Source organism: Pelophylax lessonae (genome assembly GCF_965119305.1).
Source record: "Pelophylax lessonae genome assembly, chromosome: 8".
Classification (NCBI taxonomy): Eukaryota; Metazoa; Chordata; class Amphibia; order Anura; family Ranidae; genus Pelophylax; species Pelophylax lessonae.
Window position 1 is genome coordinate 84,894,938 of NC_138775.1, and position 25,566 is coordinate 84,920,503.

Here is a 25,566-nt window from a genome sequence, read left to right on the forward strand (position 1 = left end):
TCACACTGGAGCGCAAATAAAATGTATGCCCTATTTTGCATTGTGGGTGGGGGAGGCAAAATGCACCTACCCCTGAGTAGACAAAAAACCTTGCACTGGCCCTGCAGGCATGCCTAAAAGCTTCCTGGTGAAGAGGAGTAAAAAGTCCCCACCAGTGTCCTACCCAGTGCAGAGTAAGGACAGAGCGCAGGCCACCCTCCTTAAATCCCCCCCCCCTAGCATGGATGATATACACTGGGTCAGAGCAGGGGATGGCTTATTCCCCCACCTGAGGCTCTCCTCCCTCGGCCAGGCCCAATGGAGCTGCCCTATCTCCCCCCTGCAGCCCTCGGCGGCCCTCCTGCCAGTCAGTTCAGGAACCCCCAGAGTAGGTGCAGCAGGTGCTGTACAGCCCAACCCACCAGTCGAGCAGAGAGTACCCAGAGTGGAGATTTAGCCTGGGATGGGGGTTGGAAGGAGGCAGGAAAGAGGAAAAGGGGGAGGGGGGCTGAGTTGCTGCACCATGGGCCTCTTGGTTGTACTAGGCCAAAAGCTGCCAGTCATTCCCTGGATTGGTTGTGTGTCAAAAACTTTTTATCTTTAGCATATTGGAACTGCATTTCTCTCTTTTGTGTTTCTGATGGTATATCTGTGGACATCTGTTCACTGTTGCATTATACTCTGGTGTGTTACTGCTGTCCCAAGATACGGGCTTTGAGCCCACTTCCTAATCCAAGTTTTCTACTTCAGTCAACACTGTTTCCTGTAATCCTTGTATGTTTATTTGCCCGATTACTAAATGAATTACAAAAAAAAAAAAAAAAAAAGCTGAGCTGGGAAAAATTCAAACAAACAAGTCATTAAGATGCATTTAACCCTTGCATTGTGAGGTAAGCCCCAGTACAAGGGTTAAAAGCTCTTCTTTTGTCTATGGTACAATTAAAAGGCAGCTTTACTTATTCCTCACTCCCCCAGCAGCCAGCACTTACCTCTTCTCTCTAAGATTCTATGTAGTGAACTCACTTACACTGCAGGACTGCTGGTCCTGCATTGTATGTAATTATATCAGAGTTTGACTGACAGATGGAATGCTGAAGAGAAAAGGCTTCAAGGGATCAGTCACATGGAGAAAAGGAAGTCTGCAGGCAAGCAGGATAAGGTAAGTAAAACTGCATTTAAAGTACCCTAGACTAAAATAAAAAAATTACCCATGTAGTGAAGGAGAAGTCCCACTGCAAGGTGTAGCTTTGATTTACCCAGATGTTCTGCTTTAAAGCTTAAATTTGACAAATATCATTAATGTATGAAACTCTGCTTCAGCATTCTAAAAACAGTATGACTCTTAATTAGAGTTCGACCGATTATCGGCAACACCGATATATCGGAGGCCGATATGCACTTTCCCCGTTATATCGGAATCGGCCCCTGAGGTTACCGATATTGCTGATATTTAGGGAAAGTGCATGTACCGGGGTGATGCCTGCAGCTAGAGGCATCACCCCGGTAGCGTTGTCCATAGCTGACGGTCGGCTGACATATAATGACAACTGATGCGGCTCAGAAGCCGCTCGACTGTCATTACAAGAAGCGAGAGGGGACGTCTCCCCCCTCCCGGCGCCTTCCACGGCTCACCCAGGTCTTCCGTCCCACCGGCATCCTACCTCCACCGCCGCCGCCGAAGAGAAGACCCGGTGTAGCATGAAGATGTGTCCCCGTGAAAGCTGGTATACCTGCCGCAAGTGCGCATGCACCGGTCTCCATGTAAAAAAATCCGGAAGTGATGTCATGACATCACTTTCGTGTACTTGGCGCCGAATTCAAAAAGTGACAACATTCAAAACAGCCAAACTTGGCATTTTGAATGCTTTTCAGTGCCGAGGAGGAGTTTGGCGTCTTTTAGACCCTCAGATCCCTCCACAAGGAGTACCTGAAGAAAAAAAAAATTTTCTTTACATGTCCGAAAATATGGGCCGATACCGATATCTAATGACCAAAATATCGGTATCGGCATTAAAAAAACTATATCGGTCGATCACTACTCTTAATTGCAGGGAACATTGGCAAACTGATATCAGAACAAACAAAGGGAAAACCGCTCAGGTGCAAGTTCAAGACTTGGTGCAGGTCAGATCCGTCATCCAAACGCAGAAAAGTCCAAAAATTGAGACCGCACTCAAAGTGGTAAGATGAAAGCAAATGAACTCCTTTATTCCTCATAAATGAAGTAAACAGACAGTGCACAAACAGACGTGTTGGGTTAACGCGTTTCACGATGCTGTAGATCGCTTACTCATAACCACACACTGTGTGTGGTTATGAGTAAGCGATCTACAGCATCGTGAAACGCGTCAACCCGACACGTCTGTTTGTGCACTGTCTGTTTACTTTATTTATGAGGAATAAAGGAGTTCATTTGCTTTCATCTTACCACCTTGAGTGCGGTCTCAATTTTTGGACTAAACTGATATCAGACCCCTATCTAATGATGATTGAACAGATATCCTAAATAATGTATTAAAAACTTCGCTATCCACTACACAGAAATGTACACAATTTTTTATTATAAATAGAACCTACGATAGCCCCAAAACATTTTCCGTTGACATAGAAGGGACTCCCCTCTATGTGCATGATGTGAAATGGACACAGGTACAATGATTCATATGCTTTGGAAATGCCCAAAACTTTTTTGATGCTGGAGCCTTATTCTGGACACCATTAATACAATTATTTCCACCAATTTACAATCTGACCCAATGATCTGTGTACTGGGTTGGCTGGATGAAGGGCAGTATATGCCACATACATACAGTGCCTTGCAACAGTATTCAGCCCCCTTTAACTTTGCAACCTTTTGCCACATTTCAGGCTTCAAACATAAAGATATAAAACTGTAATTTTTTGTGAAGAATCAACAACAAGTGGGACACAATCATGAAGTGGGAACAAAATTTATTGGATATTTCAAACTTTTATAACAAATAAGAAACTGAAAAATTGGGTGTGCAAAATTATTCAGCCCCCTTAAGTTAATACTTTGTAGCGCCACCTTTTGCTGCGATTACAGCTGTAAGTCTTTTGGGGTATGTCTCTATCAGTTTTGCACATCGAGAGACTGAAATTTTTGCTCCATCCATCTTCCCATCAATTTTAACCATCTTCCCTGCCCCTGCTGAAGAAAAGCAGGCCCAAACCATGATGCTGCCACCACCATGTTTGACAGTGGGGATGGTGTGTTTAGGATGATGAGCTGTGTTGCTTTTACGCCAAACATAACATTTTGCATTGTTGCCAGAAAGTTCGATTTTGGTTTCATCTGACCAGAGCACCTTCTTCCACATGTTTGGTTTGTCTCCCAGGTGGCTTGTGGCAAACTTTAATGACACTTTTTATGGATATCTTTAAGAAATGGCTCTCTTCTTGCCACTCTTCCATAAAGGCCAGATTTGTGCAGTATACGACTGATTGTTGTCCTATGGACAGAGTCTCCCACCTCAGCTGTAGATCTCTGCAGTTCATCCAGACTGATCATGGGCCTCTTGGCTGCATCTCTGATCAGTCTTCTCCTTGTATGAGCTGAAAGTTTTGAGGGACGGCCAGGTCTTCGTAGATTTGCAGTGGTCTGATACTCCTTCCATTTCAATATTATCTCTTGCACAGTGCTCCTTGGGATGTTTAAAGCTTGGGAAATCTTTTTGTATCCAAATCCGGCTTTATACTTCTCCACAACAGTATCTCGGACCTGCCTGGTGTGTTCCTTGTTCTTCATGATTCTCTCTGCGCTTTAAATGGACCTCTGAGACTATCACAGTGCAGGTGCATTTATACGGAGACTTGATTACACACAGGTGGATTCTATTTATCATCATTAGTCATTTAGGTCAACATTGGATCATTCAGAGATCCTCACTGAACTTCTGGAGAGAGTTTGCTGCACTGAAAGTAAAGGGGCTGAATAATTTTGCACGCCCAATTTTTCAGTTTTTTATTTGTTAAAAAAGTTTGAAATATCCAATAAATTTCATTCCACTTCATGATTGTGTCCCACTTGTTGTTGATTCTTCACAAAAAATTACAGTTTTATATCTTTATGTTTGAAGCCTGAAATGTGGCAAAAGATCGCAAAGTTCAAGGGACCCGAATACTTTCGCAAGGCACCATATATAGTTATTCTTTGCCTATTATTTATATCACATAAACATATAGCATAAAAATGGAATTTACCAGCTCCCCCCACACGCAGTAGGTGGAAACAGATGATAAATGCTTCTCTCTTGTGGTGTACTGGTAACTGGTGTACCAGCACAGAGGTTTTCCTAACAAATTCCTAAAAATCTGGAATTACTGGCTGGGGACCCCAAGACTAGCTCCAACACAATTCTCGATAGACTGCTAAACTGGGCTGGATATTTCCATTCTCCAATTCTAATGCCCCCATATACCTATTGTGGTACTTAAACCATTCAATGTGCAAGTGAACACACACTACAGATTAATTGTATCTGTGGTTATTATTTTTATGGTGTTGCATAAAAATGAATGTAAAATTAAAACAACAGACTAATTGCTTTATTAGAATGAATAATGGATAGTGTAAAATCCAAAAGGCAAAAAAAAAGCATGGAAGACAGTTAATGCCAGGGCCAGGACGGGGGGGGGGGGGGGCAAGAGGGACGGCTGCCCTGGGCTCAATGGTTTATTGCTGGGATTTGGACGTTCTGACCCTAACCCTAAGGGAAGGGGGGACGCAGTTTGGCATCTTAGACATGGGCTCTGGATGGCCTTGTCCCAGCACTGGTCAATGCTCTTGATAAATAATTACAAGTGACTTAATGATTTATAGTACATTATACTATATGCTCCATACCTGTTTAAACATATAACTGTAACAACAACTATAAATTAAGGATGTTGAGTATCCTGGCTCTTTTATACTTTTACTTCTTGTGTCTATAACACTGGTATGCTCTCTATATATATTTTATTTAATTGTTTTTGTTTGATTTCATTACGGGCCCATTGGTCAGGGCCTATTTGTATTGTAAAATAAAAAAAAAATCATAAAATCCATCTCATTTAAAAAAAAAAAAAAAAAAACCCTACACCATAGTGAAAACGTTTCGCAGACTTCAAGAAAGTAAATATGTGGGGATCTTCACAAAGCGAGTTTACAGTCTTCAAGATGATTCAGATTAACTACTTGCAGCTCGGTCACAGTAGATTTACCAGCTGTGAACCTGCTGATTGCTGTGCAACTTAATCTTAAAAAGCCGCATGTCAGTGTGACTTTAGGTGCGACTTGGAAGACACCTAAGTGTCGTCAAGCACAGATGTCTATAAAAATGTTGCACTCAAAATCGCCAAAAGAAGTGCAGGAGCTACTTTTTCAAACCGGTGCAGCACCGCAAAGTCGACATTGCACCAATTTGAACAGTACGATTACCGGCAATATAAACAGGGGCTTAGAAACGTAGACACAGGATATAGCTGATTCTTTTCTATTCTAAACTACTTTTTGGTGATCTGGTAAGCACCAGTGGCCTAGTACATCCAGGCCTTTTAGACACCAGCGCTGCAGTATCTTATGGTGAAGTGGCGAGCACTACAAATGCAGTACAAGCTGGTGAGGTGGCTAGCACATGTAGTCTAATGCAAGCACAGCCATCAAGAATTCAAGCACTTGCCCGTAGAGCCCATAGTAGCCTTCCAGAGGTGCTTGCATACCTTAACTGACTGCCCCAGATTCAGCAACATCCACATTCACAGCCCAGCCCGGAGTCCAGATGGAAACAGCGAACTTAACAATGCCCCCTGGATTTTGTAAAATAGTTTTTCACTAAAGACCTCTATAATCTGATTGTGGACCAAAGCAATCTTTATGTCCAACAGTACATCACCAAAATTCATACCATGCCAGGCCATTTGAATGGAAAACTATCATGGTTTCTGAATTTAAAACTTTTTTGGGCCTAACTCTTAACATGGGCATTACTAAAAAAAAATCAATTTAGGTCATATTGGTCCACATACTGGATTCACCATATGCTCGTGTTCTCAATGGCAAGAAAAAGATACGAGACAATAATGCGTTTTATGCATTTCAATGACGATACCCTCTGTTGTCCTTGGGGACCCTGACCATGATCGACTCCACATAAATTACCTTTTCCCAATAATTTGCAGATGTGTATACACCCCAACCAAACTTCTGAATAAACAAGTCCCTTGTACATTTTACTGGCAGGCTTGCAATTAAGCAATATATCTCCAGCACGTGTGGCAGATATGGGACAAACTGTATAAGCTCTGTGAAAGGACCACAGACTATACATATTGTTTTAGAGTTTACGAGGAAAAAGACAGTCAAGTGGAGCCCTCCGGATACCCAGACTACATGGGGAGCAGTGGCAAGATGGTGTGGGACTTGTTGTCACCCTGTATCCGTAAGCGGCAACATTTGTACGGGACAAATTTTTTGCAAGAGTGACACTTTTTAGACATTTGTTCTTTCAAGAAATTGAAGAATTGACTGCTGTGGCACCGTGCAGCCTAATTGCAGGGATTTCCCTAACAGTTCGTTAACACCACACCTAGAAGAGGGGGAAAAAGCCTATTACGCAATGAAGAACTATTTGCAGTGAAGTGGAAGAACAAATGGCATGTATTCATCCTGCCTTGCATTCACCCAGGCACAGCGATCCAAAATAACATGGCATCTGGTGTCATTGAAAAGCCTCTCTGTGTCCAAGACTATAATCTTTATATGGGAGGAGTAGACTTCAATTACCAAATGATGAAAATGTATTTAGCGTCTTGCAGGGCTAGACACTGCTACAAAAAAGTGTCTATATATTTTTTCAATTGACTCTATATAATGCTTTTGTTATTTAAAAAGAAACTGGAAGAACTGGATCCTTCCTAACATTTCAGGGAGCGATCATCACAGCCCTTTTGTATCCAGAAAGCACTGTTGCCCAATGCCAAAATCCAGATGCAGTTAGCCGGCTGCATGAGAGGCATTTTCCAGATGTCCTCTCAGGTACCCTAACGCAAAAGTCACCCCAAAAAAAGAGGTTGCGTTTGTGGGAAACACAGAATGAGATGTGACAACCTTTTTTTTGTCCCCCCTGTTCTGGTCAACCTGGCCTCTGCCTCAAGGACTGCTTCTGTTGCTACCACACCGTAGTGGACTTTTAGTCTAGGGTACAGCACAGCACAGTATAGGGCACACAATTCTGCAACAGAAGGGTCTCTAAAGATGTTCGTTAGTCAAGAAACTGTCTATTGCATTTTGAGAGACCCTAAAATCAAAGGCTGGAAAAGTTATTGTTCTGAAAAGTTAAAGTTACAAAAAAAGTAAAAAATAACATTTAAAAAAAGAAAACGTTATTCTATTGAGAAAATGTTATACTGTTGTTGTTTGTTTTGCAGGAACGCCAGTCAGCTGCAGCACTGATCTGTGTATGCTGACATCCGCATGGTGCTGCTCTCAAAATACATACTTTAGTGCCCGCAGCGCTACAGGGGGATATTTCTCTCCCTGCAGATAAAAAAAAGTGTATGTCCGAGCATTAGGAGTGTGGGGTGGTCATCTGGCGGAAGCTCCTATGCTTCGGTATATACTTTTTAAACTTTTTTTCTGGCTGATATTTCTTCATCCAGATTGATCATTGTGAATAAGGGAATCTGTCAGGTTCTTTTTTTCATTCACATATGCCTAGCATAGGAAGCGGAGAATGATCTGTAAGTGGTAGCTCCTATGCTTCAGCGTATATTTTCATCACTTTTTTTCTGGCAGATATTTCTTCATCCACATTGATTGATTGATGTGAATAGAGGAATCTGTTAGGTTCTTTTTTTTCAAGCATTACATGTATGCCCAACATTAGAAGAGTGGGTGGATGTGTGGCGGAAGCTTATAATGTTGGGCATAAAATGCCAGGACAGTTCAAACACCCCCCAAATGACCCCTTTTTGGAAAGTAGACACCCCAAGGTATTTGCTGAGGCATGTTGAGTCCATGGAAGATTTTAGTTTTTGGAAAATGACAAAAAAATATTTTTTTTTACACAAACTTGTCACTTTAATTAGACATTATACACATATGCCATGGCTATATGTTGCATTACACCCCAAACACATTCTGCTACTTCTCCTGATGATACCACATATGAGAGACTTTTGGCAGCCTAGCCACCTACAGGGACCCGCAATCCAATGAGCACCTTCAGGCTTTCAAAAAGCGTAACTTCTTAATTTGATTTCCTAACTACCTATTACAGTTTCAGGGGCCCTGAAATGCCAGGATAGTACAAACACCCCCCAAATGACCCCTTTTACTAAAGTAGACATTACAAGGTATCTGATAAGAGACACAATGAGTATTTTTGGCAATCTCATTTTTTGTCGGATGGTTTTGAGAAATGAAAAAAGAAAATAAAAAATACATTTGTATCTTTCTAAAGTTTCCAAATACATGTGGCAACAAATGAGATCTGCAAAATACTTGATAATATAGAGCCTGCTAGTACTTTGTATTTGTTTCACTCACATAAAATACATATCAAAATCAAGATAAAAAGGTGCAGTGCTCAAACCATATAAAATAATCTCCCTGATCAAATAAACCCACAAATATACTGTGTAACTATTACTGTGTGCAAACTCATATAATATATACAGTAAATTTGTCATGTGGACATTGTTTTTGACACATTTATATATATTATATGAGTTTGATACACAGTAATAGTTATATTTTTGTGAGTTTATTTGATAAGGAAGATATATATATATATATATATATATATATATATATATATTTACTTATTGAGTGCTGCACTTTTCTTATTTTTATTTTTATGTATTTTGTAAATGCTTTACATTTCAGATTCACTTTGTGGAGTTTCACTGTGTGCTCCTTGTAGTAAGTTTGACAGTAATTTATAAATAGTAAAAGTAGATTTTCTTTTATAGAAAACTAACTGGGTTATTTTTTCTCTTTGTGTTTATTTACAGAAGAGAAACGTTGCAGAGGTAAGACATATTTGTAAATTTAAATTAAAGTCAAGCTAAATTAAAAAAAAAAAAGATTTGCTATTTTATGTGGAACACTTAGAAATGTTAAATGAACCTAAGCAGTACCCTGAGTATAACTCTTGTCTGGAATTTCTTCTGAAAAATAGCAGAGCACTTCCTGATATAAGAGGGTGCCTAAAAACTCATTTGCCTACAGCCTCTGAGCTATATATTTTCAGAGAATCTAAGGAATTTCTGCCTCTAATTGCTAGTCTTAGGAGATTTGGGGTTAGATTTAATGATGCCATTACTGTGCTGCTCACTGTTCTCACATGGGGAAACAAAAACGCTGCTTCTACCAGGATGGCCACTTCCACTCAGACAAAGTGCATAACAAGGCATTATAAGACAGTAATGGGGAATGTTCAGCTGCTTAGAGAGCACAGGCAGTGCATGGTGGTGACTAGTCCCTTGACTACTCTCTGCCTTTTTTTGGGCACCGCTTCCAGAGCTTAGTTTCTCTTAAACCACTTGTTGGACTTTTAAAGTGATTATAAAGGAATACATTTTATTTTAAAAAAATAAAGATGTTATACTTACCTGCTCTGTGCAATGGTTTTGCACAGAGCAGCCCCAATCCTCCTCTTCTCGGGTCCCCGCTGTGCCCCCAAGCTGCTTGCTATGGGGGCACTCGTGCGTGCTCACCCCCGAGCCAACTCTCTGTTTCCATAAGACACAGAGAGCGAAGCTCAGTCCCTCTCCTGCCTCAGTGGCCAATGGCTTCTGTTGCTGCATCTCAGCCAATCAGGAGGGAGAGACCCGGGAGAGCCTCGGGTCTCATTCACGTCGCTGGATCTAGATCAGGCTTAGGTAAGTATTGGGGGGGGGGGCTGTGGAGGGAGCTGCACACTGAATGTTTTTTAACTTCATGTACAGAATTCAGAAAGATACCTTCAGTATTTACAACCACTTTAGGGCACTCTGAACAATGGGAAGGGGAGTTCCTGATGTAAATGCTTTGAATGGCTGTGACAGCAGTCACATGATTTGGATCCTTCCCACTGGCTCCTGATCCTTAATAGTGACCTGAAGTTGTCAGTGAAAGCTTGATCAGTGTGTAGGGGGTGCAAAGTGAGCATGCTGTCTGCACACAACAACAGTGAAACACAAAAGCATATATTCAGCATGTGAATGTTAACCACTTGCCTACTGTGCACTTAAACACCCTTCCCATCCAGGCCAATTTTCAGCTTTCAGCGCTGTCACACTTTGACTGACAATTGCGCGGTCATGCTACACTGTACCCATTTGAAATTTTTATCATTTTTTTCACACAAATAGAGCTTTCTTTTGGTGGTATTTAATCACCTCTGGGTTTTTTATTTTTTACAAAAAAAAAGAAAAAAGACAGAAAATTTTGAAAAAAAAAAAAAGTTTTTCTTATTTTCTGTGAGTAAATTTTGAAAATAAATTTTTCTCCTTCACTGAAGGGCGCTGATGAGGCGGCACTGATGGGCACTGATAGGCTGCACTGATGGGCACTGATGAGGTGGCACTTATGGGCACTGATGAGGAGGTACTAATATGCCGCAATGATGAGCACTGATAGGCGGCATTGATAGGTGGCACTGATAGGCGGCACTGATGAGCACTGATAGGCGGCACTGCTGGGCACTGAGAGGTGGCACTGCTGGGCACTGAGGTGGCACTGCTGGGCACTGAGAGGCGGCACTGGCGGGCGGCACTGATGGGCACTGAGAGGCGGCACTGATGGGCACTGGCGGATGGCACTGATGGACACTGACGGGTGGCACTGATGAGCACTGATGGGCGGCACTGATGAGCACTGATGGGCAGCACCATCAGTGCCCACACTCAGTGCCCATAGTGCTGCCAGTCAGTGCTTATCAGTGCCTAGATGAGCAGGCACTGATGGGCACTGACTGGCAGCACTATGGGCACTGATTGTGGGCATTGATGGGGGACATTGATGGCGGGCACTGTGGGAACTGATGGGGGGGCACTGTGTATGTTTTTTACCTTTTAGTAATCAGGGCACTGGTGATCAGTGCCCTGATTACATGTCTCTTTGTCCCTGGCGCTGTGCAGCTCTCCCTCCTTCCTCACACGCAGGCTCTGTGTGAGGAAGGAGCGCCGGCGATGAGAGATGATCTCATATGTTTACATATGAGATCATCTCTCATTGGATGATCCGATCACGTGGTGAATGGCCGCTGTGATTGGCCATTCACCACGATCTGTGATTCTCCCCGCTGCGCACTCGCGGCGAGCACAGATTCAGATCCCCTTAAATTTTTCACTCTTTGTTATATTGCAGCCATTTGCTAAAATCATTTAAGTTCATTCTTCTTCCTCATGAATGTACACATAGCACCCCATACTGACAGAAAAACACAGAATTGTTGACATTGTTGCAGATTTATTAAAAAAGAAAAACTGAAATATCACATGGTCCTAAGTATTCAGACCCTTTGGTGTGACACTCATATATTTAACTCAGGTGCTTTCCATTTCTTCTGATCATCCTTGAGATGGTTCTACACCTTCATTTGAGTCCAGCTGTGTTTGATTATACTGATTGGACTTGATTAGGAAAGCCACACACCTGTCTATATAAGACCTTCCAGATCACAATGCATTTCAGAGCAAATGAGAATCATGAAGTCAAAGGAACTGCCTGAAGAGCTCAGAGACAGAATTGTGGCAAGGCACAGATCTGGCCAAGGTTACAAAAAGATTTCTGCTGTACTTAAGGTTCCTAAGAGCCCAGTGGCCTCCATAATCCTCAAATGGAAGATGTTTGGGACGACCAGAACCCTTCCTAGAGCTGGCTGTCCGGCTAAACTGAGCTATCGGGGGAGAAGAGCCTTGGTGAGAGAGGTAAAGAAGAACCCAAAGATAACTGTGGCTGAGCTCCAGAGATGCAGTCAGGAGATGGGAGAAAGTTGTAGAAAGTCAACCATCACTGCAGCCCTCCACCAGTCGGGGCTTTATGGCAGAGTGGCCCGACGGAAGCCTCTCCTCAGTGTAAGACACATGAAAGCCTGCATGGAGTTTGCTAAAAAACACCTGAAGGACTCCAAGATGGTGAGAAATAAGATTCTCTGGTCTGATGAGACCAAAATAGAACTTTTTGGCCTTAATTCTAAGCGGTATGTGTGGAGAAAACCAGGCACTGCTCATCACCTGTCCAATACAGTCCCAACAGTGAAGCATGGTGGTGGCAGCATCATGCTGTGGGGGTGTTTTTCAGCTGCAGGGACAGGACGACTGGTTGCAATCGAGGGAAAGATGAATGCGGCCAAGTACAGGGATATCCTGGACAAAAACCTTCTCCAGAGTGCTCTGGACCTCAGACTGGGCCGAAGGTTTACCTTCCAACAAGACAATGACCCTAAGCACACAGCTAAAATAATGAAGGAGTGGCTTCACAACAACTCCGTGACTGTTCTTGAATGGACCAGCCAGAGCCCTGACTTAAACCCAATTGAGCATCTCTGGAGAGACCTAAAAATGGCTGTCCACCAACGTTTACCATCCAACCTGACAGAACTGGAGAGGATCTGCAAGGAGGAATGGCAGAGGATCCCCAAATCCAGGTGTGAAAGACTTGTTGCATCTTTCCCAAAAAGACTCCTGGCTGTATTAGATCAAAAGGGGGCTTCTACTAAATACTGAGCAAAGGGTCTGAATACTTAGGACCATGTGATATTTCAGTTTTTCTTTTTTAATAACTCTGCAACAATGTCAACAATTCTGTGTTTTTCTGTCAGTATGGGGTGCTATGTGTACATTCATGAGGAAGAAGAATGAACTTAAATGATTTTAGCAAATGGCTGCAATATAACAAAGAGTGAAAAATTCAAGGGGGTCTGAATACTTTCCGTACCCACTGTATATACATCTTGGGAATATACCTTATGTCCAATTACTGGCTAATTAGCCTCATAGGATTACTCCCATTTGTGATTGGCAATGCATTTAATATGAGGGCGCCTAAATGTTGTATTAACTGTCACTAGCAAAACTGAAATAAGAATGAAAGAAAAGGATGGTCATCTACTATATAGAGCCATAAAAACCTATCCTTTTTGTTGGTATGGTGTGTTCATAGGTAAATATGCTGTAGTGCATACATAGTGCACGAGCGTATAAGGGTATTTGAATGTGTGTATATTGTCCTCCATATAAGCACTTCAAAGCAGTCATTTTGTTCATATTATTTACAGAAAAAAAGAGGGATTTGATTGAACTTTGAATGAAGCGCATGGATACCCTTGTGCTTTCATCCCTAATTCTATAGAAAAAGAAAAGAGAGTTGGGACTTTAAATGAGGAGGACAACTAACAATAGGTAAAATTAATCTTCTAGTGACACAGGTTCATGAACAACAGTAGGAGTAATATAAAACCAAATATTTATTCAATAGTCTCTACAAAAGTATACATATTATAGCAGATACATCAAATAGGTAAAATCGTATCACATGAACATCAAACATGGTAACAAGAGCTGGTTACATGCAGGATCTGATAACTATAGAAAAAAAATAAACAATGGACAACAATATATGTACAGGCCAATGTGTGGGAGCATAAAGTTTGCATCCTAAAGGGCCCAGCGCGTATCATGGGATACAACCCACTTCTTCAAGAACTTTGGGAACTGCGATCTGTCCCGGGCGCCCTCCCTCTCCCTTCCTTCCTATGTGTTCAGGAGAGGGGGTGGGCTTTTGCCCGCAGCGCATCGGCGCCATGCCTCCCACGCCAGATACGTGATGTCACCGCGGTGACGCCGCCATACCGGCACAGAGTACTCCATTCCAGCGCTCCTATTTCAAGGGATTTTGGCACCATTACTCGAGCGGGTCTGACCACCCCAGTGATGTCGTTTTCCCCTGTATGGAGTGTCTGCGTGACACTGGGAGGCATCAGATCCGATCATGCAGGGTTATATATACCCCACTTTGGAGGACCATATTTTTCATTTTACTTTCTGCTTTGAAACAGCAACATTACCTGCAGGATCACGGATTCACCATGGGTTAATAGGTAACATTTTTGTTAGACTTTTATTCACTTATTCAATCTCTGTACTCAATTTCTTTGTTGGTCTTTTTACCCTTATTGGCATTCTCTTTTAATTTCCCTGCTTCTAAGGGGGTTTCCCATCTATTTGGTGTCACCCTTTACAGTTTATCATGACATTCTTGTCCACATGCACTTCTTCACTGTTATCTTCATAGCACTCTATTTACTTTTACTTATTTTGCCACACTCCTCTTTTTATTTATACACATACCAGTGCACTGTGGTTATGGACCTTTTTCTTTCTTTTTCGGTCTCTGGGCACCGGATTAGCAGCCATTTATACCATTATACGTCCATATGGCAAAGTGTACATACATACTCATACTCTATTACAATTCTGTTTTTTATTTTTAGATCCCTTATGTACTGTTAATCATACTATCCCATTATCCACATTTGAGATCCACACGACCTTTGGTATCCTCCAACATGCTCACGCTACTGTTTTCACTCCCTCAGTTCCCGATATGGACGCATTCAGACAGCCTTCAATCCCAAGCATTATTTAAAATATCTTGAGCTGGCCTTGCAAGGTAATTTTTAGAAGGGGAGTATTTATACCTGGGGGGTTTCCCCTTTCTTTTCACCTCCTTATCTTTCCCAATAGAATTTTGATTATATACAATTTCTGCTGACAACACAATGATATTGTTATTCGTCATTTTTTACAATCTTTATAGATACATTACATACCTGTACGTACAGGTTTTTATGTTCCTCTGTTAGATGCACATATACAGTGGGTACGGAAAGTATTCAGACCCCCTTAAATTTTTCACTCTTTGTTATATTGCAGCCATTTGCTAAAATCATTTAAGTTCATTCTTCTTCCTCATGAATGTACACACAGCTCCCCATATTGACAGAATAACACAGAATTGTTGACATTGTTGCAGATTTATTAAAAAAGAAAAACTGAAATATCACATGGTCCTAAGTATTCAGACCCTTTGCTGTGACACTCATATATTTAACTCAGGTGCTTTCCATTTCTTCTGATCATCCTTGAGATGGTTCTACACCTTCATTTGAGTCAAGCTATGTTTGATTATACTGATTGGACTTGATTAGGAAATCCACACACCTGTCTTTATAAGACCTTCCAGATCACAATGCATTTCAGAGCAAATGAGAATCATGAGGTCAAAGGAACTGCCTGAAGAGCTCAGAGACAGAATTGTGGCAAGGCACAGATCTGGCCAAGGTTACAAAAAGATTTCTGCTGCACTTAAGGTTCCTAAGAGCACAGTGGCCTCCATAATCCTCAAATGGAAGACGTTTGGGACGACCAGAACCCTTCCTAGAGCTGTCCGTCCGGCCAAACTGAGCTATCGGGGGAGAAGAGCTTTGGTGAGAGAGGTAAAGAAGAACCCAAAGATCACTGTGGCTGAGCTCCAGAGATGCAGTCAGGAGATGGGAGAAAGTTGTAGAAAGTCAACCATCACTGCAGCCCTCCACCAGTCGGGGCTTTATGGCAGAGTGGCCCGACGGAAGCCTCTCCTCAGTGTAAGACACATGAAAGCCTGCATGGAGTTTGCTAAAAAACACCTGAAGGACTCCAAGATGGTGAGAAATAAGATTCTCTGGTCTGATGAGACCAAAATAGAACTTTTTGGCCTTAATTCTAAGCGGTATGTGTGGAGAAAACCAGGCACTGCTCATCACCTGTCCAATACAGTCCCAACAGTGAAGCATGGTGGTGGCAGCATCATGCTGTGGGGGTGTTTTTCAGCTGCAGGGACAGGACAACTGGTTGCAATCAAGGGAAAGATGAATGCGGCCAAGTACAGGGATATCTTGGACAAAAACCTTCTCCAGAGTGCTCTGGACCTCAGACTGGGCCGAAGGTTTACCTTCCAACAAGACAATGACCCTAAGCACACAGCTAAAATAACGAAGGAGTGGCTTCACAACAACTCCGTGACTGTTCTTGAATGGCCCAGCCAGAGCCCTGACTTAAACCCAATTGAGCATCTCTGGAAAGACCTAAAAATGGCTGTCCACCAACGTTTACCATCCAACCTGACAGAACTGGAGAGGATCTGCAAGGAGGAATGGCAGAGGATCCCCAAATCCAGGTGTGAAAGACTTGTTGCATCTTTCCCAAAAAGACTCCTGGCTGTATTAGATCAAAAGGGGGCTTCTACTAAATACTGAGCAAAGGGTCTGAATACTTAGGACCATGTGATACTTCAGTTTTTCTTTTTTAATAAATCTGCAACAATGTCAACAATTCTGTGTTTTTCTGTCAGTATGGGGTGCTATGTGTACATTCATGAGGAAGAAGAATGAACTTAAATGATTTTAGCAAATGGCTGCAATATAACAAAGAGTGAAAAATTTAAGGGGGTCTGAATACTTTCCGTACCCACTGTATATGCATAAATACAGTATCTATTCCTTTTATATAGAGAGGGATTTAATAAGAGGAGGCTATCTTGAAGGAGGTTTTGCCAAGGTTTTTGTATTTGATCTGGCTGCTGTGGATGGATTGTCTGCCAAAAAGTAGGGTGTTGCAGGTGTGTTTGGAGGTGAGAAGCAATGGTGCTCCACATATGCACATATATATGTATTGTATTAGAAAATTAATGCTTTTTGTTATCATGATATTTTGAGATATGGTACCTCATTGCTTGTTGTACTTTTCAGAGTGGTATTGTAATCCCTGATGAAGAAATATACTATATACATTCTAGAAACGTATTGGAAAACGTACCACTGGTCACAGCTCTGCATGTACCGCAGACCACCATTTATGCATTCTACACAAGAATGGTTTGATGTGATGTAACTTTTCTTGAAAATTGTGAATTGGAATTTTATTTAATTTTTGTAAAATAAAATGTGCAAGATTGTTTAAGAATATTATCTTGGTTTCAAAATTAATAAATGATGTAATTGCCATTATAGTCCCAAACAAGAGCGGGTTCCAGCTTGTCACAATAAGTCAGGGATGAAGGCAATTTCTTACCCCCTCTATGTGGTAAATAATATAAAAATTCAGGGAAGGCTACATTGGCATCAATATGGAAAATCAGTGCCTGGCAGGGCAGAATGAATATAAATTTACATAAGGGTATAAAAATGAAATAATTCATACCTTACATAATATAGTTGTAACACAATACAATAATTTCAGTATTTCAAGCAACCTAATAAATTGAAATATACACGAAAACAAATACACACAAAAAAACAACAAAGGAAAAAAGGGGAACACATTAAGTAATGTGTTGTAAAATTAAATTTTGACAATAATTAAGTATATACATCTAACAGAGATAAATGGCAATTATGTGGGCATTGAGATGGGAAGGTGTATAAATGGGACAATTACATAAATTATAATAAAAAGGTTTGAAACTCAATGTTTCATTGAGGCCCAGATAAGTTGGTAGCTTTCAAGTTGTGGATCCAGCGAGCTTCTAAGTGTAATAAAGTTTGATCGATATTACCACCCCTGACATGTGCATGAGCTTAAATATTGTTTTGACTTTTACATAACATATGGAATTTTTCATGCATTTGTACTCTCCAGCCACTGAATGATATTGAAGTCTACAGTATTAACATTGACTGTAAGGTGACATCCCGATTCGCTCATAATGTCATCACAAGCAGGGCCGTTAATAGAGCCGATGTGTCTAAGGAGGCCATCTTCAAAGTGGATTTGCCAAAAACGGCTTTTATAACTAATTTTAGCATGTAAGTATTTAACTCCAAAAGCTCTAAAATTGTGTTTTGAATGGCGGATAATGGTGGGGAACACTGAGATGAAAACCATTCTTACCTTTTATACCCAATGCCAGTATCAAGAGCTTTTGATTCCAGGAGAGACTTGTGAGCATTGCATCTTGTCATCACCACTGCAAAATGTGAACATACAGAATGTTTGCATAGCAGCTGTAATCTTATAATCATCCCCCCCCCCCCAAAAAAAATGTTTTTGATTTTGATGGATATATTTAAAGATAAAGGTCACCTATACTTTTATACCATTTCATATGCATAAAGTGCATGTACTGTAAGTGAACTGTTTTACTTTTGATTTGCATTTAATTTGGAATGCTAAGGAATGACAGTCAGCACAGAGAACATGAGAGCTGGAGCTGCATGCTCCAATCTTTATGCCATCTAATCCCTTCCCCCACCCTCACTCAGCTCAGAGCAGGGGAGGAGGAGGATTATTAACCCTGCAGGCTCTGCTAGTGTAATGTAACAACTACACAAGCAGAGAAAGGAATGTGAGCAGTCTACTTACAGCTCCAATCTTGTACCACAGGTCACCCCTGGCAGGAATCTGCAGCAGTTCTCTATATGGAAAATTGCTGTATTACCTCTGTTAATTACAGTAGGGGCAGACCAGTACTAGTTTATATTTCACTTTGCTTAGGTAATGTGGCGCATGCCACTCCTGGCAGTTTCCTGCATAATTATAATGGCACAGGAAAGCTTAGTTCATTTCCTAATATACTGTATATACAGTGGGTACGGAAAGTATTCAGACCCCCTTAAATTTTTCACTCTTTGTTATATTGCAGCCATTTGCTAAAATCATTTAAGTTCATTCTTCTTCCTCATGAATGTACACACAGCTCCCCATATTGACAGAATAACACAGAATTGTTGACATTGTTGCAGATTTATTAAAAAAGAAAAACTGAAATATCACATGGTCCTAAGTATTCAGACCCTTTGCTGTGACACTCATATATTTAACTCAGGTGCTTTCCATTTCTTCTGATCATCCTTGAGATGGTTCTACACCTTCATTTGAGTCAAGCTATGTTTGATTATACTGATTGGACTTGATTAGGAAAGCCACACACCTGTCTTTATAAGACCTTCCAGATCACAATGCATTTCAGAGCAAATGAGAATCATGAGGTCAAAGGAACTGCCTGAAGAGCTCAGAGACAGAATTGTGGCAAGGCACAGATCTGGCCAAGGTTACAAAAAGATTTCTGCTGCACTTAAGGTTCCTAAGAGCACAGTGGCCTCCATAATCCTCAAATGGAAGACGTTTGGGACGACCAGAACCCTTCCTAGAGCTGTCCGTCCGGCCAAACTGAGCTATCGGGGGAGAAGAGCCTTGGTGAGAGAGGTAAAGAAGAACCCAAAGATCACTGTGGCTGAGCTCCAGAGATGCAGTCAGGAGATGGGAGAAAGTTGTAGAAAGTCAACCATCACTGCAGCCCTCCACCAGTCGGGGCTTTATGGCAGAGTGGCCCGACGGAAGCCTCTCCTCAGTGTAAGACACATGAAAGCCTGCATGGAGTTTGCTAAAAAACACCTGAAGGACTCCAAGATGGTGAGAAATAAGATTCTCTGGTCTGATGAGACCAAAATAGAACTTTTTGGCCTTAATTCTAAGCGGTATGTGTGGAGAAAACCAGGCACTGCTCATCACCTGTCCAATACAGTCCCAACAGTGAAGCATGGTGGTGGCAGCATCATGCTGTGGGGGTGTTTTTCAGCTGCAGGGACAGGACGACTGGTTGCAATCAAGGGAAAGATGAATGCGGCCAAGTACAGGGATATCCTGGACAAAAACCTTCTCCAGAGTGCTCTGGACCTCAGACTGGGCCGAAGGTTTACCTTCCAACAAGACAATGACCCTAAGCACACAGCTAAAATAACGAAGGAGTGGCTTCACAACAACTCCGTGACTGTTCTTGAATGGCCCAGCCAGAGCCCTGACTTAAACCCAATTGAGCATCTCTGGAAAGACCTTAAAATGGCTGTCCACCAACGTTTACCAACCTGACAGAACTGGAGAGGATCTGCAAGGAGGAATGGCAGAGGATCCCCAAATCCAGGTGTGAAAGACTTGTTGCATCTTTCCCAAAAAGACTCCTGGCTGTATTAGATCAAAAGGGGGCTTCTACTAAATACTGAGCAAAGGGTCTGAATACTTAGGACCATGTGATATTTCAGTTTTTCTTTTTTAATAAATCTGCAACAATGTCAACAATTCTGTGTTTTTCTGTCAGTATGGGGTGCTATGTGTAAATTCATGAGGAAGAAGAATGAATGAAGAATGATTTTAGCAAATGGCTGCAATATAACAAAGAGTGAAAAATTTAAGGGGGTCTGAATACTTTCCGTACCCACTGTATATATATATATATATATATATATGTTAGAAATGTTTGTTTTAATGATACATTTTTAATTACTGTCTTATGTGAATTTAATGCAGGATAATTGATGGAATAACATATTCAGGGGTGATCAAAGAAAAAGAAGCTGCAAAGAAGCAGTATGCAACTGCCGTCTCAAAGGGTCAGACAGCTGGACTTGTCAAGTAAGTTATTTACTAAAAAATGATTTATAGTTATATGACCTATTTAATATGCTAATAAATTTGTTCACACATGGACATGTAATAAAGAGTCCCTATTCTTAAAGTTTCTGTAAAGGCTGTCACCATTTTCATTAAGACCAAAAGTGAGAAAAATACCAAAATTGTAGAGATACCACCAGAACTAGTGAGGGTAAATCCTCCAATAGGGACACCTGTTCTGGTAAGAACTGTTTAGGAGGTACAATCCCCTTATTTTGGGGAGATTTCCACTCAGTTTCTGCTGCATCTCTGAGACAGGAGGCGAAGAGAAATATCCCCAATGGGATACAAACAGCAAACCATAACATGACATGGGTTAACCCTTCCTACTATATCCAAACTAAAAAAAAAAAAAAACATGTGTTGGGTATACATACACTTTAAGTGCTAATTGTTAAAAGCAGCAAACAACAATTTAGAATCCATATTTTACACTGTACTTCTATTGCATTAGCAGAATAAGTTCTACTTGCTTGCCTAGATATTAGCACTTAAAACAAATGTGTTCTTTCTCATTTAGTGTGTGGGGGCCCCTTTTATAGGAGTTGTAAAGGCAGAAGGTTTTTTTCATCTTAATGTCCATTAAGATAAATATGCATAAGGATATTATGCATTAAGATAAAAAAACCTTCTGTGTGCAGCTGCCTCCCCAGCCCCCCTAACACTTACCTGAGTTCCCTTTCTATCCAGTGGTGTCCACGAGTGTCTCAGCCATCTGAGATTCTCCTTGCTGATTGGCTGGGACACATTGGCTCCCCTGCTGTCAATCAAAGTCAGCTAGCCAATCAGGGGAGAGAGGGGGTGGGGCCAGATTGGGGCTCCATGTCTAAATGGACACAGGGAGCTGTGACTCAACTCGGGTGCCCCCATAGCATGCTGCTTGCTGAGTGGGCACTGAACAGGAGGAAGGGGCCAGGTTCACAGAAGAGGGACCCGAGAAGAGGAGGGTCCAGGCTGCTCTGTGCAAATCCATTGCAACAGAGCAGGTAAGTATAAAATGTTTATTATTTTTAGAGGAAATAAATAGACTTTACAATCACTTTAATGTCTGTTCTCTTGCTGGCTTGCATGATACACACAGCTGCAATTCTTTTACATATATTTCCATTGGGCCACGCACACACTCTTCCCCCCAGGAAGTACTGGAAGAGGTCCAGCCAGGCCTAACTGAAACCCAACACCCTCTATCTAACCCATTCTGCTTGCTGACTCAAACCCATACCCAAGAGTAGCCTTCCATCACTACAGAATAAACACAGGCTCCTTTGAAAGGGCATTTACTTAATTGAAAAAACTAAGAACTAAGACATTCAGCCATACAGGGTAATGATTGCATAATGCTTGAACAAGTTTTACGAGTTCATAAAGTAACAGAGTGGGAGAGAAATATAGTGAGAGATGAGACTTGCTTCCTAACAGGGGGTCACTCAATGTCCCAGCATTCCTGCCAGAGAGGAATGCAATTAGTCTTTCTTTCTCAAGTGGGAAAAGTGCATATGCTTCCCTCTGAAGGGGAAGCAAATGATAAGACGACTCCTGATTACATGTTGACTCTGTACAGGTCCAACATAGAAAAATAGGAAATTGTTTTTTCCCAGATCGGTGACTGGAGAGAAACCCTCTTCAAACTTGCCAACTAGTTATATATCTTAGCCCTGCAGGGACCTCACTGTCTGGCAGGGCCTAGTTGCCATGCAGCCTTATGGTGGGGCTCCCAATTTAAAAGGCTTTACAAAAATCCCTGCCCAGGCTCCGAACACTTATCACCACTGACAACCACCAAGCAAGGACATCAAGTGCGGGTTCTTACCACACTCCCCTACACCCATAGTAGAGAATATAACAGGTCTAATGCACCATAAGCAACCTGTACCTACCTTCACATCCTGATCTGGCAACAGAGTGCCCTAAATTTTAGTGCAAATTTTGACTTTTTGAAGGTCACAGCCTGCATAGGTCTCAGCAAGCTCCTGTCTTTCCCCATATGACAGTAATCAGACGTAGTGAGTCAACCTTGCATTATACGGAGGTAGGGGTCTGTTTAAGCAGTTTCCTGTCCTTTGTAAATACATGTGGGTCTCATTTCCTTGAAGAATGCTCACTTTTACTTAGCCTTATAGAACACAATGACTGTGTCTTGTGTCTGGGCTTTTAAAGAAACAAACAATGCTGAGATGCAGACATAACGGTCTGTTCTACAAGCATGCTGAAAACTGTAAACCATTAAAAATGAAGCTAAGTAAAATACCCAGCAGTACCTTAGTAGGTTGAAAGCCCTTTCGTCCTCTGCCCTATCTCGTCCATCATTGACCTTTTTGCAACAGATCAAAACAACAGTATACAGTTGTCCCTGAACTGTAACATGGTTATAACATATGCAACTGAACTTTAAAAATAAATAAACTATTCCAAAGCTAGCTATCTTTAGTTACTGTAGTACAAATATTACTTTGGCTGGTTTACTTCTGTAATAAAACAATAATTCATTATAAAATGATAACTCCTGAAGAAACTGTAAAATGTGAGTACAGCAAACATCATGCTGATTGTCTGACAAAAAAAAAACAAGTATGATTGGCTGTTTCTACTCTGCTCAGAAAAAGAAAAGAAAATTCAAAGTTCCAGATTCAAGTGAAATTTGGAAAATTAGAATATATTGACAGTTCTTAGTCTCAGTTCACACTGGTGCGATGCGGGAACCAATGTCATTTCTGTGCTGGTTCCCACATTGCAACTGACTCGCAGGCAGTTTACACTGCTCTCTGTGGGTGTCAATAGAAAGGTAATGACACCCCCAAATCGGTTTGCAGAGCACAGCAAAACGCAGTGCGAAATGTGCAATCAGATCGCATGGACATTTACACCCATGCTATCCAATTCCAGTGCGGACCAAAAAAGGGTCCTGCACCATTTTGGTGTGAATGCAATGTGATTTCAGCTATGCAACCTGTATGGCTGAATTTGCATCGCACAGATATCGCATGTGAGATACTGTGTGTGCATGTGTATATATATATATATATATATATATATATCTCACAGTATCTCACAAAAGTAAGTGCACCCCTCACATTTTTGTAAATATTTGATTATATCTTTTCATGTGACAACACTGAAGAAATAACACTTTGCTACAATGTAAAGTAGTGATTGGAGAGCTTGTATAACAGTGTGCATTTGCTGTCCCCTCAAAATAACTCCATTAATCTCTAAACCACTGGCAACAAAAGTGAGTACACCCCTAAGTGAAAATGTCCAAATTGGGCCCAATTAGCAATTTTTCCTCCCGGTGTCATGTGACTCGTTCGTGTTACAAGGTCTCAGGTGGGAATGGGGAGCAGGTGTGTTAAATTTGGTGTTATCGCTCTCACTCTCTCATACTGGTCACTGAAAGATCAACATGGCACCAAATGGCTCTCTCTGAGAATCTAAAGATGTCCTAGGCTATAGGAAGAGTGCCAAGACCCTGAAACTGAGCTGCAGCACGGTGGCCAAGATCATGTAGCGGTTTAACAGGACAGGTTCCACTCAGAACAGGCCACGCCAGGTTGACCAAAGAAGTTGAGTGCACGTGTTCAACCTCATATCCAGAGATAGTCTTTGGAAAATAGATGTATGAGTGCTGCCAGCATTGCTGCGGAGGTTGAAGGGGAGGGGGGTCAGCCTGTCAGTGCTCAGACCATACGCCTCAAACTGCAACAAAATGGTCTGAATGGCTGTCTTCCCAGAAGGAAGCCCCTTTAAAGATGATGCATGAGAAAGCCCACAAACAGTTTGCTGAAGATAAGCAGACTAAGGACATGGATTACTGGAACCATGTCCTGTGGTCTGATGAGACCAAAATAAACGTATTTGGTTCAGATGGTGTCAAGCGTGTGTGGCGGCAACCAGATGAGGAGTACAAAGACAAGTGTGTCTTGCCTACAGTCAAGCATGGTGATGGGAGTGTTATGGCCTGGGGCTGCTAGAGTGCTGCCAGCACAGGGGAGCTACAGTTCATTGAGGAAACCATGAATGGCAACATGTACTGTGGCACACTGAAGCAGAGCATGATCCCCTCCCTCCGGAGACTGGGCCGCAGGGCAGTATTCCAACATGATAACGACCCCAAACACACCTCCAAGATGACCACTGCCTTGCTAAAGAAGCTGAGGGTAAAGGTGATGGACTGGCCAAGCATTTCTCCAGACCTAAGACCCTATTGAGCATCTGTGGGGCATCCTTAAACAGAAGGTGGAGGAGTGCAATGTCTCTAACATCCACCAGCTCCGTGATGTCGTCATGGAGGAGTGGAAGAAGACTCCAGTGGCAACCTTTGAAGCACTGGTGAACTCGATGCCCAAGAGGGTTAAGGCAGTGATGGAAAATAATGGTGGCCACACAAAATATTGACACTTTGGGCTCAATTTGGACATCTTCACTTTTTTCCACCGGTTTAGTGATTAATGGCTGTGTGTTGAGTTATTTTGGGGGGACAGCAAATGAAAAGATATAATAAAATATTTTCAAAAATGTGAGGGCTGTACTCACTTTTGTGAGATGCTGTATATATATATATATATATATATATATATATAAACTCTTTTGTTTCCTGCTTCCCAGTCTAAGACACTCTGGTGCCCAAGATGCCTGATAATATAGGGAGCCTGGGAACACCATAATAATAGTTGCCAGTAAGCAGTTTGTAGTTTAAAACAATTTGTTTGTGTTATGTATCCATAAAGACTCTATACATCCGGGAGCTGAGGCCCATAGTCCGTAAACAGGTTGTGTGCTTATGCGGCTTAAGCCACCAGGTTCTGCATTCAGTCAGCCCATTTTTGTGTATGGGATGTCGTGGCTGCATGGCATAGCTGCTCATCCCAATTTGACAGGTGTTTGGGTGCAGGGGACTGGCCCCCCGAGCCCACGCTGTCCGAGTTCAGGGCTTCTCATCTGCATGACTGGAAAATAGTGATGAGCAGCGGTGTTTATGCAGCCGCTGCATTACCCTAGCACTTACATGGGCTTTACTGGTTGAACTAGATGGACTTTTGTCTTTTTTCAACCTGACTTACTATGTAACTATATGCAGGCAACACGTGCTGACTTCAGCCGCTAAACACAGGCCAT

The 25,566-nt window shown here is 41.8% G+C and overlaps 1 protein-coding gene across 1 annotated transcript in view; it reads left to right on the forward strand.

Moving 5' to 3' along the window:
• Positions 1-1,102: 1,102 nt before the first annotated feature.
• LOC309562158 (inter-alpha-trypsin inhibitor heavy chain H3-like) overlaps positions 1,103-25,566 on the forward strand; it is a gene marked incomplete at its 5' end in the record, with an annotated part of 129,809 nt that continues 105,345 nt past the window's right edge. The window contains 4 exons of the mRNA XM_082266283.1: positions 1,103-1,138; positions 8,998-9,015; positions 17,647-17,813; positions 20,311-20,415. Of these exons, the coding sequence (XP_082122409.1) occupies positions 1,103-1,138; positions 8,998-9,015; positions 17,647-17,813; positions 20,311-20,415 (326 nt within the window). The remainder of the gene's footprint in view (positions 1,139-8,997; positions 9,016-17,646; positions 17,814-20,310; positions 20,416-25,566) is intronic.